This window comes from Podarcis melisellensis (assembly GCF_964234715.1).
Source record: "Podarcis melisellensis genome assembly, chromosome: 2".
Classification (NCBI taxonomy): Eukaryota; Metazoa; Chordata; class Lepidosauria; order Squamata; family Lacertidae; genus Podarcis; species Podarcis melisellensis.
In genome coordinates this window covers 3,450,239-3,463,414 of record NC_138529.1, presented here as the reverse complement: position 1 = coordinate 3,463,414, position 13,176 = coordinate 3,450,239, and the positions used below count along the sequence as shown (strand labels likewise).

Below are 13,176 nucleotides of genomic sequence, written 5' to 3'. Positions count from 1 at the left end.
CTTTTGGAAAGATGTCACAATGTACAATAACGCCCTAGCTCAACTGAAAGAGCACTTTGACATGAAAGATCTTGGTGAGGTAAACAACTACCTATCTCTGGAAATAGAGAGAGATCAAGATGGTAACATTCTAGTACACCAGTCACAGAAAATTGCTGATGTGTTAAGCAAACTAAACCTGATGGATGCTAACCCTGTGGACACACCGATGATAACAGGTTATCAGGTAGATGACACTGAAGAAGCATTTTCTGACACTACACTGTACAGAAGTGTGCTAGGCAAGCTAAACTTCATTGCCAGTTGTTCAAGACCAGACATTGCTGTTAGCTGTAATTTGCTAAGCAGACAAGTCAACAATCCTACTGTTAAGGATTGGAAAGCTCTGAAACGCATAGCGCGGTATTTGAAAGGCACTATGCATTACAGACTGAGATTTAACAATCAGAAGTCTGGTGGTCTTGAGATATTTGCAGATGCAAGTTTTGGAAGTGACACTACAGACAGGAAAAGTACGTCTGGAGTTTGCTATAAGTACAATCAGGGTCTATTTGATTGGTCATGCAAGAAGCAAACAACAGTTAGCTTAAGTACTTGTGAAGCTGAACTGAATGCACTGTCTTATTCACTTAAAGATTGTGAATGGTTGTTACAATTGTGCAAAGACATGAAAATTCCTGTCAAATGTCCAATCCAGGTTTACCAGGACAACAAAGCATGTTTGGCTTTGCTGAATTCTGAAGGTTGTAAGCAAAGCACGAAGCACTTGCAATTGAAGTTGCAACATGCTAGGGAACGTATTAAGAAGGGACTCGTAACGGTGTCCTATATGCCAGGTAATGAAATTCCTGCTGATGTATTGTCCAAGATTGTATCAAGGGATCAACACTGTACCTATGTGCAGAAGTTGGGTTTGTACTGATATTGTACGAACACGCTGCCCAGAGATGTTCACAGAAAGGGGGAGGATGTTGGTTTCTGCTTTCTTCTCTGTGCAGCGAAGTGCTTGTCACGAGACAGGTGTTTACATTCCACAGAGTCTGTACTGTTGGGTTTCTCACGGGAACGGGAGACTGGATATGACGTACACTGGTTTCCTGTTTTTCACTGTTCTTTGCAGTTTCAGTTTGTGATTCTCTCCGTGCTTCAGAGGAGAGATGACGCTTTCTCTGCTCCGGCAGAGGGAAAATGTTTTTTCTGTAACTTACCAGCTTTGAACTGTAAATAAAGTAGTATAGAGCATGTTGGCACATACTTCTCATCATTCCGCTGTGCACTGGACACTGCTTATCCCCAACACTGAATGGGGTAACTGTGCCCCTGAAGAACCAGGTGCGCAGCCTGGGAGTCATTTTGGACTCACAGCTGTCCATGGAGGCACAGGTCAAATCTGTGTCCAGGGCAGCTGTGTACCAGCTCCATCTGGTACGTAGCCTGAGACCCTATCTGCCTGCGGACTGTCTCGCCGGAGTGGTGCATGCTCTGGTTATTTCCCGCTTGGACTACTGCAATGCACTCTACGTGGGGCTACCTTTGAAGGTGACTCGGAAACTACAACTAATCCAGAATGCGGCAGCTAGACTGGTGACTGGGAGCGGCCGCCGAGACCATATAACACTGGTCTTGAAAGACCTACATTGGCTCCCAGTATGTTTCCGAGCACAATTCAAAGTGTTGGTGCTGACCTTTAAAGCCCTAAACAGCCTCGGTCCAGTATACCTGAAGGAGCCTCTCCATCCCCATCATTCTGCCCGGACGCTGAGGTCCAGCGCCGAGGGCCTTCTGGTGGTTCCCTCATTGCGAGAAGCAAAGCTACAGGGAACCAGGCAGAGGGCCTTCTCGGTAGTGGCGCCCACCCTGTGGAACGCCCTTCCAGCAGATGTCAAAGCGATAAACAACTACCTGACATTCAGAAGACATCTTAAGACAGCCCTGTTCAGGGAAGTTTTTAACGTGTGATATTTTATTGTATTTTTGGTTTTTATGGAAGCCACCCAGAGTGGCTGGGGAGGCCCAGCCAGATGGGCGGGGTATAAATAATAAATTATTATTATTATTCTTTATAGGGTTAGATGTATAGGGTTATAGATGTATAAAATCCATTCCTTGTGATTCTCTCTCTTTCTCTTTCTCTTAACATTCTGTCACACTATCCTAGCAGGTCAGGAAATGCCAGTGTTGGAACCAGGAACTTTTGGCTCTCTGTAAAGTTACCCCTTGGCTGAGCAACCTGATTGGAGCATTTTCCTGGCAGTCAAGTACTCAGAGGTGTTTCATCAGTCCTGTCCATCCAGGCTGGCCATTGGGCTCTCTTGCACAAGCTTCCTTGTTTGCACTGGGAGACCATGCCTGAGCAAGAAGAGTCTTGCTGGCACTGGTGTGTTTCTAACTCTAACTCTGTGATTAGCTTGACTGTGACAGCCTTGACAGAGCAGCACAGCCAAGAAGCTAGATGGACTCAGCTGTGCACATGGAGGGCAGCTTAGTTCTCCCGTTGCCCCCAATGGTCAATGGACTGGGCAGTGTGGCTACTTACGTTCTGGCAAAAAAGGAAAAGAATGCATCAAAAGAGGACATTATGTTGCAGGAAAAATCCATCTCCGAATACAGATGCAAATTTAGAAAAATATTAGTGTAACGTCAATAGAAATGCAGTACATCTCAGCATAGTGGGGAAGACTGTGACCAGGCAACCTGTGGGCTTGGTCCACCTGCTGCCCAAGTTCTAAATGTTGATTGCTGGCTTCAAGGCCCCTCCTGCTCACACTTAGCCCCACATTAAGGTTCTTCATCTTGGTCTGGACATGGACTGCACAACCCTTCAAACAAAGCAGATTTGGGGGACCTGCAGCCTCCTTAATATTGTTGGAGTTACAACTCCCATCATCATCCCTGACCATTGACAATGGTGATGGGAGTTGATGAGAGTCGGGAGTCCTGCAACATCTGTAAGGCCACAGATGTTCTCCATCCCTTAAAAAAAGGATGCCTTGAGACAGTGGACTGTCCTCTGTAATGTTGTACACATGGCTAACCACAGTATGGGGGAGCATTAAAATAAGGAGTCAAGCAGTTTGGGAAGACAGCGGGCAGGGCTGGGTTTGGAAAAAATGGCTTTGCCACTTGGTCCACGTTGGGCGAAAGACTGCTGCTTTCTCCCCCACAGGTCCTACCAGACACTAGCTACCACATGGAATAGAAATGGGATCTCAGGCAATGAGAAGGAGTCCAATAGGACAGGAATTGATGGACAACATTGTTGTCTTTGGGACTCAGGACTTGAGGGGTGTTGGAGAGAGCAAATGGCAGGAAGTGTGACTCCTCTCCTACTGAAACATGGATGGGGAACCATGGCTCTCCAGATGTTGTTGGACTCCATCTCCCATCAGCCCTAGCCTGCATGGCCAATGATCAGGGGTGACAGTCCAGCAATTTCTGAAGTGCCACGTGTTCACTTTTCCTGGCCATGGGCAATTGCCTCAGTGATGGTGGGGAGAGCGGACAGCAAAGGAGCTGAATTCAGGAACCAGGGGTGAGAGCGGGGCTGTGAGAAAGGAACTTCCCACACCTTTGCCTTTCTATACCCATCAAACTTGTCAGGCATTTTGCTCGTGGATACAGAACACCTAGAATGTGGAGTCCTTCGGCCAAGGTCCATAGCAGGAGACAGTGTGCCTCAAGCGCCCCCAAGTGGCTGCAGGTCAGCCTGCTTTCATTAAGGCTATCTCCAGAGAACAAACAGCTTGCTGACGGGCTGCAATGCTCACAAGTTTGGATATTTTCAGCTTAAGGGTATATAATGGGAGTATTTGATATTATATCTGATTTCTTCATTTAAGATGTGACAACGTTTTGTTAGTTAACATGCTGTGGCATTTAATATTGGACCATTGGGAGAGTTTGAGATCTCAGATTTGATACCTACCAAAGTCAAATCAAACAGGCAATGACTACATCTCTAAAGTGCTCACATTTTGATTTGATGACTTGAAAGGGATGCCTTTCTGATGGAATACTGTTGGGCAGGCAAGATGGAACAGAAGGTACTTGACTCCTTAGGCCAGAGGTGACTAACCCCCAGTATGACCTCACTGGAAGCCCATTTATCAGAGGGGAAGAGGTCCAAACCAGTCAATTTTGGTGGCAATGGCAGAATAAAAATAAAATAAAATAGATACAGTGTTTGAGGGGAGGGCAGGGTGTGGAGCTGGTGGGCAGGGCTTGCTCAAAGTGTGACACTTTGGAAGCAAAGCCCCTTTGGCCCTGCTGCATCTTTCACTGCCTCACACCTGATATCTAGGGCAGGAGGATGTGGCTTGGCCAAAATATCCTAATGGGCCTAATTCAGCCTGTGTGTTTGGAGGTTCCCCACTCTCGTCTGGAGCATTGCGGAAAATTTAATACATGATTACACCCAGTAACCTTAAGGGGGTAATTTATGCATCACCAGGAAAGGAAGACCACGAAATTTGAAGGCACTTGTTTATATGTAAAGTTGCAATTTTGGAAAGAATTACTAACAAAAATACAATACATCACACCATAATAGGAAAGGCTGTGACCAGGGGACCTGTGTGTCTGCCTGTTTGGTTTACTCTCCAGGTAGTAACTATTGATCGTCACCTTCAAGGTCACCCTTTTTAGGGTTATTGGACCAGGCAACCTCCTTCAAATAGTGGAATGTCTTCCACCAACCTTTCAAATATTGTCTTTAAAGGAGGATACTTAACCACCCTAAGCTGCTCAGTGTTGCTTAGAGTGTTGCCACAAGAGCTAGATCAGCCTTCGAGGACCCAGTGACAGATCAGGGGGCTCACCAGAGTACTATTTGCCTGGAGGACACCATCAACCCTGGACCCACCCTTGCTGAGAAATGTTGCTAGCATTCTTGACTCTAGTTTGGCTGCCTTTGAAATTTCTTGGGGGTAGGAACCTCCATTTTATACCAAATTTTGCCTTAGATAGAAGGATACGACTACCAGTGGCTCCTAGAGATGGTGGTGGTTTACTGCCTTCAGTGTCTCAAGTGACATGCCTTTAAATACCAGTTGCTGGGGATCAAAAATGTGGAGGGTGCCCCAGTGCATGTCCTCCCTGTGGGCTTTCCGTGGGCACCTGGTTGGCAACTGTGAGATCAGGAGGCTGGATGAGATGGATCTCCAGTAAGGCTCCTCTTATGTTCTTATGTTGGTGGGATAGAAAAGTTTGTTTTCCCCCAGTTGTTGTTGATGATGATTGTTTCACTTTCCATTTACATTCTCCAGGTGTTTTTTGTGAATCCACCTTGGACTGTGCTTTAGGCAAAATGTGGAGTCACTTCTGGCAGAGTATTATTTGGAGCATGAAAGGTGCTCACCGTCACAGATGAGTTCCAGTCACAAGACCTGTTGCACACTCCATATGACTTAGGCAAACAAACAGAAAAAAATGTTCAATCGAAAGATGAAAGGCTATGTAGAGCAGCTCCCATACAAATGTGGTTGCATCATGCAGGCTGCATCTGGCCATTCAGGATGTTTTCATACTCAGGATCTTGTAGCATCATGGGGAAACCACATAAGCTGTGGCTATGTACTTTTTCCCATTTCCATAGGTGGATTTATCCCAGGTATAAGTCTGAATCCCCAGGTTGTTGCCCCCAATTTTCAGTTGACACCTGAAGAACAGAAGATTGACATTTAATAATCTTGCTACTCAAACCTTCAGCTCTCTCTTTTGAACCAGACCACAGTTCCAATCAGAAGTTCCACACTGGAAGAAAACTAGTTCTTATTCAAGTCAGCTTTGCATTGCCACCAACACACTGCTTTCCCTTTCCCTCTTTCCCTCTTTCCCTCTTTCCCTTTCTGACAGACTGGTGCATGTGGAATCATCAGCCTTACAAAAAAACACCCAGATCACAACTCAACATATTTCCTGGATTGTCCTGGACTGTGTGACCTGAACATGAGCAGAACCAGTCATAAGACGGCTGCAACATCTACAAACAGTAAGTCAACTTATTGTGTTTGGATGAACCTGTTGGGCTTTTCTTTTCCTTCCTCTATTTTTTATGATCAAGCGGCATATACATTTTATGAAATAAAATACTGTTCCTGATCCACCTGCCTTGTCCTCTCTCTCAAATTTTATCTGCACCCTCCTCTTGACCACCTGTCATCTGAACTAACCAAGTATTTGGCTCTCCATTCCAAAGGCAGTAGACAAACTCCATGCTTGCTTTGCACCCTGCACAGCAGGGACTAGATGCCACAGATACAATTAGTAGTACAGCCGTGCAAAGGACCCCCAATGCAGTTCAGACTTTGATCAGTGGTCCTAATTAGGCCCTGATCCAATTAGGAACTGATTTGGGCCTTGAACTAAATTGGGGTACTTGCACAGTCCTAATGTCTAATTAAGGGGTTTAAACTGTAATAAAATGTGGTTGGTGCTAAGGAGTGCAGGAAGAGGAAGAATAATAGCATTGCAGAGTTGGGAGGGACCACGAGAGTCCTCTAGTCCTACCCCCTGCAATGCAGGAATCTTTCACCCAGGAGTCTTGAACCCACAACCCTGAGATTAAGAGTCTCATGCTTTACTGACTGAGGTATCAGTCTGGGCAGGAGACATAAGGCAGAGGCTCTTCCTTGCATCTTCTCCTTCTCCCCTCTTTGCCCAACAACCCTCCTTTTGGCAGTTGACCTGATCTGCAGTGACCCAGACCAGACAAAGCCGGATTCAGGATCTGGAATCTGTCTGGACTAGTTGCACAGTCCTAACCAAAACCCACTCAGGATGTTGCAATGGTTACAACTTTGCATCAAACTTTACAAGGGCTTTTCTTTTGCTTTTCTTAAAAAAACAGATTCTGTTATCTGGCCCAATTAAGCTCATTTTGGGGCTATCTAAAAGAATTCTACTAGTGTGTTTTAGGTTTAGCTAGGTAAAGGTAAAGGTACCCCTGCCCGTACGGGCCAGTCTTGACAGACTCTGGGGTTGTGCGCCCATCTCACTTAAGAGGCCAGGGGCCAGCGCTGTCCGGAGACACTTCCGGGTCACGTGGCCAGCGTGACATCGCTGCTCTGGTGAGCCAGAGCCGCACACGGAAACGCCATTTACCTTCCCGCTGGTAAGCGGTCCCTATTTATCTACTTGCACCCGGAGGTGCTTTCGAACTGCTAGGTTGGCAGGCGCTGGGACCGAGCAGCAGGAGCGCACCCCGCCGCAGGGATTCGAACCGCCGACCTTTCGATCGGCAAGTCCTAGGCGCTGAGGCTTTAACCCACAGCGCCACCTGCGTCCCGTTAGGTTTAGCTAAGACAAGCTTATATTGTTTGTCTGTTGATGCTAGGTTTACATGCTAGGATCAGTGATAGTTTGTGCTGTTTTGTTTTATAAGTGTGTGTGACTAAATCATTGAAGATATACTCTTTCTTGGGTGAACTACCATATTGGCCCAAATATAAGCCACACCCGAATGTAAGCTGCACCTTTAGAATTGGAGGGGGGAGAGAAAAAATATCCCAATATAAGCTGCTCCCTTCCTCACTGTTCCTGGCTGCATACTGGGAGGGTGGGGGCGGAGCGGTGCTGCTTTGCTGGTGGCCTTTCCCCTTCCTTCCTCGCTCTCTCCCTTCCTGGTCTTGGGGGAGAGGATGGGGGTCTACGCGCAAGGTAGGCGCTGTTTGCCCCATGCTCCTGGCTGCATACCGTAAGATCGTGAATATAAGTCACAATCTTTTCATGGTTGGAATTTGGGGGGAAAGTGAGGCTTATATTCAGGCCAATATGGTAAGAAGTCTTTATAGTCTCTTGGGCTGTCTAAAAGAACTGCAGAAGTGGCCTAAACTGTGCTGAAGAGCAATTTATAGAGGAGAGGTCCAGTGCTTTTTTCTGGTGGTACTTAACAGTATGCAGAACCGGCACCTATTTTTTTTAAAAAAAATCTTGTGGTCTATCTACCTTTCTATATTGCTAAAACCAAAGAAACAGAACTGAAATTGGAAAGCGACATCCACTGAGCCTCAAAACAAATCTCCCCTTCTCACTTTTCAAAAAATCATATATTGCTGATTTAGGAACTGTATCTTTAAGAACTTATTTTGCATTTATAGTAACGAATTAGGAACTGCAGCTTTAAGAGCTTGAGCTTGCTCTCCCCTCCTCCTTCCCTTTCCCTTTCCCTTTCCCTTGCATACTATGGTGGGTTTTGGGGGACACATTGTACTTCATGGTGAGTACCGGCTCCCTTTTTTCTAAAAAGAACACAACACACTGGAGAGGTCTATAGACACAATAGTTATGTAAATGTCCTGTAAATGTCATTATACTCACACTTTTCCAGGCCTAGCAATGAAACACAGTGAATAGAGTCCAAATTCAAATTCAGGGCTGCTTCCAATAAAGGCTGTTCCAACCTCCTTGTAAAATCCATCCCAATTGAACTGCAGCCCCAACACATCTGGGTATGAGGTCCACTAAACCAGAAAATGAAAGCACCAGAAATTATTAAGGAGGATATTTAAAGACATGGGGGGGGGGGGAGAGAATTTTGCAATGTTAAGCTGTGAAAACTCCCCAGTTCTGAGGATATGAGTATTTGTGTTGGTGGTGGTACCTAAGTGGTCTAGCATGCCACACCTCCAATGTTTGGCAGAAGAATACAGGTATACTTTTTTGTGAGAGTTGAGGGGTTCATCATATGGGTAAATGAGGCTAGATGATTGCAATGTGCTCTGCATGAGGTGCAGATAAAGTGGGTGGACGGACTGCTTTTAAAGGTAATTTGGAAATCACTTAGAATGATGCTTGTGGGGGCACATGGTCTGAGCAGATAACATCTGTAATGTGCCAGCTGCATTGGTTACCTGTTTGTTTCCAGCCTAAAAAGCCCTCAACTATTTGGAACCAGGTTATTTGAAGGACCTGGCACCACCAGGTAGGGCTGGGATTGTCCCCTGCCTGAAACCCTGTTGAGCCAAAGCCAGTTGATGTAGACAATACTGAGCTAAATGGACCAACTAAATGGACTCATGAGAAGGCTGCTTTCTCTTTTCCTATGGCCAACTGTACCCAGGTAAACCTGCCCAGGCCTTGAGAGTGCACTCAGAGGTCTTATGCACAGGCTGGCCACAGACAAGAGACAGACAGCCTTTTTGGTGCAGATGGATCTACATTTTACTGTTCTGAGGTAAGCTGCCTTGAGATGCAAAGCAGCCATATAATATTTTGGAAAAACTAAGTCAGGATATGTATTCCCTGTGCTCTGTTCCCCTTTACCTTCTCTTGGTGTTCAGAACATAACAAATTGTGACCTTTCAAAGGGGAGGCACCCTCTGAAATAGGTGTTCTAAGAACAGAGGTCCCCAACCTTTGGGGACTCAGGAACACATTGTAAATCTAAGGAATTGCCATGGGCACCACAACATGCCCATTTCACAGAAGAAAATTGCCAGTGCTCAGGACTCCCTCCTCACAAAACCCCTAACACTTTCCCCCAAAGAGTGTTATTTTACAGATAAAAACAGCAGGAAACTTCCCTATCACACAATCCCCCAAAGGAGTTTGTTTTAATTGACATAATAGGCTCGGACCTTGGTGGTCACTAGAGGAGATGCCTGAGGATATCCTGTTGCCCACAGGTGCGAAATTCAGGACCACAGCCTAAGAGAGTTCAGTTAAAGGGCAGAATGCAGTTTACTTAATAGAGTGGTTTGAGCTTTGCTATAGGCAGCAGGTGAGTCTGGCATCCAGCATTTTCATTCCCCCTGAAAAATATGCTTCTTAGGGATCATCTCATTCTGTCACCCAACCCTAGGTGGCAGTGTAAGGCAGTATTTCGTGGAGAGGCACCTCCCAATGAAGCCCTTTTTTGTTTATTGCTATATATCAGGCACATAGCTCCCTGGACTAGGAACAGGCAGCAGAGGCTGCTTTACTGGGGCAACTGGGCACTGCCCCACCAACATCTGCTCCTTTCTGTGGCGCTAAAATAAATTTTCTAAAATGCTTGATCTATGTGTGGTTCTGTTATTGTTTACATGGCTATGTGTTAATTTGTACATAACTTATGACAAAGTAATAAAAATTAGTAAAAAAAAAAACAATGTTTGCAGTCATTGAGGTAGAAGTCTGTGTCTCATTTTAGCTGTTATGCAAAATTTATGGATTATTTTTTTTAATGGAACTTTCATTCTCCAAGATGCCTTCAAAAAGTCTGGAAGACTGTAGCCATTCCCAGTGATACTCACCGGACCATCATAGTTGTAGCTGAAATAGTCAATTATACCCTGCTTCTCCAGCAGATAAAAACGAATCCAGTTGTGGAATCCAGATACTTTTCCTTTCTTGACTTCCCCTAAAAAGTAAAAAAACATTTTCCATTAATGGCTAGTAAATCCTGCTGCCACTAAATATGGATATTTTAAGTTTACTTCTGGGTGATGAGAACAACAAAAGGAAAATATGTATTTATCTACATATATACGTATCCAGCAACAGATGTTGTGGTCGGGCTGCACTGTTCAGCCAACCTGGTTGCAGAGGTGTGAAGGGGCAATGAAGTCAGTGCAGTGCAACTGGGCCAGCACACTGACCTTGCCACTGCCTTGCCCCGCTTCTTCTCCATGCCAGTAAGCAGGAGCAGTGCAGCTGGAGGGAACCCAGGGGAGTGGGGCAAGCTGCCTTGCGGTCTAGTACTGTACATATTAATGCCAGTTTGAGTCTTCCTGTGCAAATGTTCACGTAGCCAAAACCACAGAGAAGGCTAGTAAGGGTGCCACCTTGTTTCTAGACCTGACTGGCTGCATGTTGTTGTGACATCATCATGTGCTTCTTAATTGTTTAGATAATTCAAAATAGAAACTTTCTCAAGTTTAGAAAACGGTGTCAAAACAGCATCAGATGGGACAAACAATGGTTGCAAATAAGTAGAGGTGGGCAATTGCATGAAACTGTGGAAGGTGGAGGTTTGTTGGTTTTTATGAATGTACCTATAAACACATGTTCAAAGCCACTGGAGTCATGCTCATCCTTGCCCCTGGAATAAAGGCCAAACCATATCTCCTTTAGGTCAGCAACAAACTCTGCCTCTGTGCCATAACGATCTAGGAAAGAGATGGGGAGGGAAAGACAAAAGGCATTAATTTCTCACTCAAAAGAACCAAAATAAAATATCCCAAATAAATCCTATATCTCCCCTTTAATGTTCTGCAGAGCTTGGGTGAAGCAATGGGTACCAACTGTGTTTACTAATGATGTAACACTCGCAGAAAAAGTCGTGTTTGAATGAAAGCCAGACTTTGCACTAAAATGTTTAAACTGTCATGACTTCTACCCCAAGAATCCTGGGGTTCCCAGCACTAGAGAGATTTGCTTTAAAACAGCAACAACACAAAAATGAAAAACTACAATATCAAGGAAAGAGAGGGATATAAAATGAGAGAATAGGTACAGGAGGGTTTTGGGCAATGATGTTGCACTCATCATCCAACAGGCACTGCCGCTACCCCCCCCCCCCCCAGCACACAAACACACCTTAGATAAAAACAGCAGCCACATAAAATAGCAGGAAAAAGCTCTCCAAGATATATTAAGAATTATTTATTTCTTTTTATTTATTTCTTTTTTACATCTCCCTTCATCCATAGACCTTGGGGCAGTTCACAACATAGAAATACAAGATAAAAACACAAAATACGTAATAAAAACCATTGCAACCAAGAAATCTCCCTCCCCTCCCACCTCCTCCCACAAACACATTTAAAAGGATGTCAATCAGCCAAAGGCCTGGTTGAAGAGGAACATTTGTGCCTGATGCCTAAAGGTGTATAAGGAAGGAGCCAGGTGAGCCTCCCTGGGGAGAACATTTCACAAATTTAAAAGGCCTTGGAAAAAATGTCTTTACCTCGAAAGGGCCTCTCTGGGGAGGGAACCCCATAACTCAGGTGCCACTACCAAAAAGGCCCTTAAATTCAGTTGCATAGGTCAGGCATATCCAACTCCAGAAATTTGGACTATAATACCCATAAGCCCCAGGTAGCATGGGCCATGGTAGATGGGAGTGGTAAACAACAACACCTGGAGGGACCATAGTGGCTATGCTGGCAGAGACCTTATTATGAAGAAAGACTTACGTTTGCTGTGCAGAAATTTGTAAAGCACTTTCATCACCTCAGTCTTCATGACCTCACTCAGGAAGTTATCCTGCTCCTTCAGTTGCTCAGCAGTGAATTCTTCCCCTGTCCCTACACTTTTATGATAATTATCCAGCAGCTTAATGAAACTGGCATAAGTAGGCTTGGAGAAGAGCTTCTCCTGGTTGACGTAGCTGAAGAGCCTGCACACACACAAACAAAAATACCTGCTATGAAGGTGGTCTTTTTTGTTCTTACGGGTCCCCAGCTAAACACTCTGCTGAGGTTAGGAGCCGAAGCACACAGAAATGGAATGTTTCCTATTAAAATGCCCTCTGCCTGGACTGTACTACTTCAGGGAACACACAACTGAACGCTGTCTTGTATTAAAAAGAAACAACTTTCTAATAATACAAATCTAGCATGCGGGGAGTGTCACGGACTGGCTGGACATAGAGGAATGGTGAGAGAAACCAGCTGGGGATTCCCAAAGTGAAGAAGGCTCAGAGCCCAGGTGGTGGTGCGACAAGGATGAGTGGGCAGATGGAGAAGAGGGAGGAGACTGGGAAGAGGACAAGCACCATGTACTGCTTCTATTCATTGGAAAGAATCCTAGAAGAGAAATGAAAATTTAGCCTGGTCTGCCTTTGAGGCACCTGTCTAATTTAAAAGGAAATGAGAATTTCCCTCTTCCGGTACAGTTCAGCAATAACATTGGAAGTAACTTAATGTCTCCAATCACTGAGGTCTGTCACTCAATCATTAGGAAATGAAATTGAAGATGAAATTTCAGAGAGATATGAACTTTGGTGAAATATTAAAATCTAAATGCAAAATTTCACATTTATGGTGAAATATTTTTATTACAGGAAGTAAATCTGAAAGTCTTGTTGGTTTAACCGTGTATTTTGCACAGTTCTTTCTCCCAGGAAAGTGAGCATAGGATTGCAGCTTAAGGGTTCCATCTTCTGCTTGAGATCCACCATCGGATGAGATTCAGATTCAGTGAGAACGCCTTTGATACAGGTGGAACTTTAGATAGGCAACCAAAATGAAATTT

General features: G+C 44.9%; 1 protein-coding gene across 1 annotated transcript in view; it reads right to left on the bottom strand.

The window, feature by feature from the left end:
- Positions 1-4,468: 4,468 nt before the first annotated feature.
- Positions 4,469-13,176, bottom strand: part of ENDOU (endonuclease, poly(U) specific) — a 28,145-nt gene continuing 19,437 nt past the window's right edge. Inside the window, exons 5-9 of the mRNA XM_081898172.1 lie at positions 12,117-12,319; positions 10,974-11,087; positions 10,233-10,339; positions 8,317-8,459; positions 4,469-5,656 (exon numbers count right to left, since the gene is read on the bottom strand). Of these exons, the coding sequence (XP_081754298.1) occupies positions 5,542-5,656; positions 8,317-8,459; positions 10,233-10,339; positions 10,974-11,087; positions 12,117-12,319 (682 nt within the window). The 3' untranslated portion in view covers positions 4,469-5,541. The remainder of the gene's footprint in view (positions 5,657-8,316; positions 8,460-10,232; positions 10,340-10,973; positions 11,088-12,116; positions 12,320-13,176) is intronic.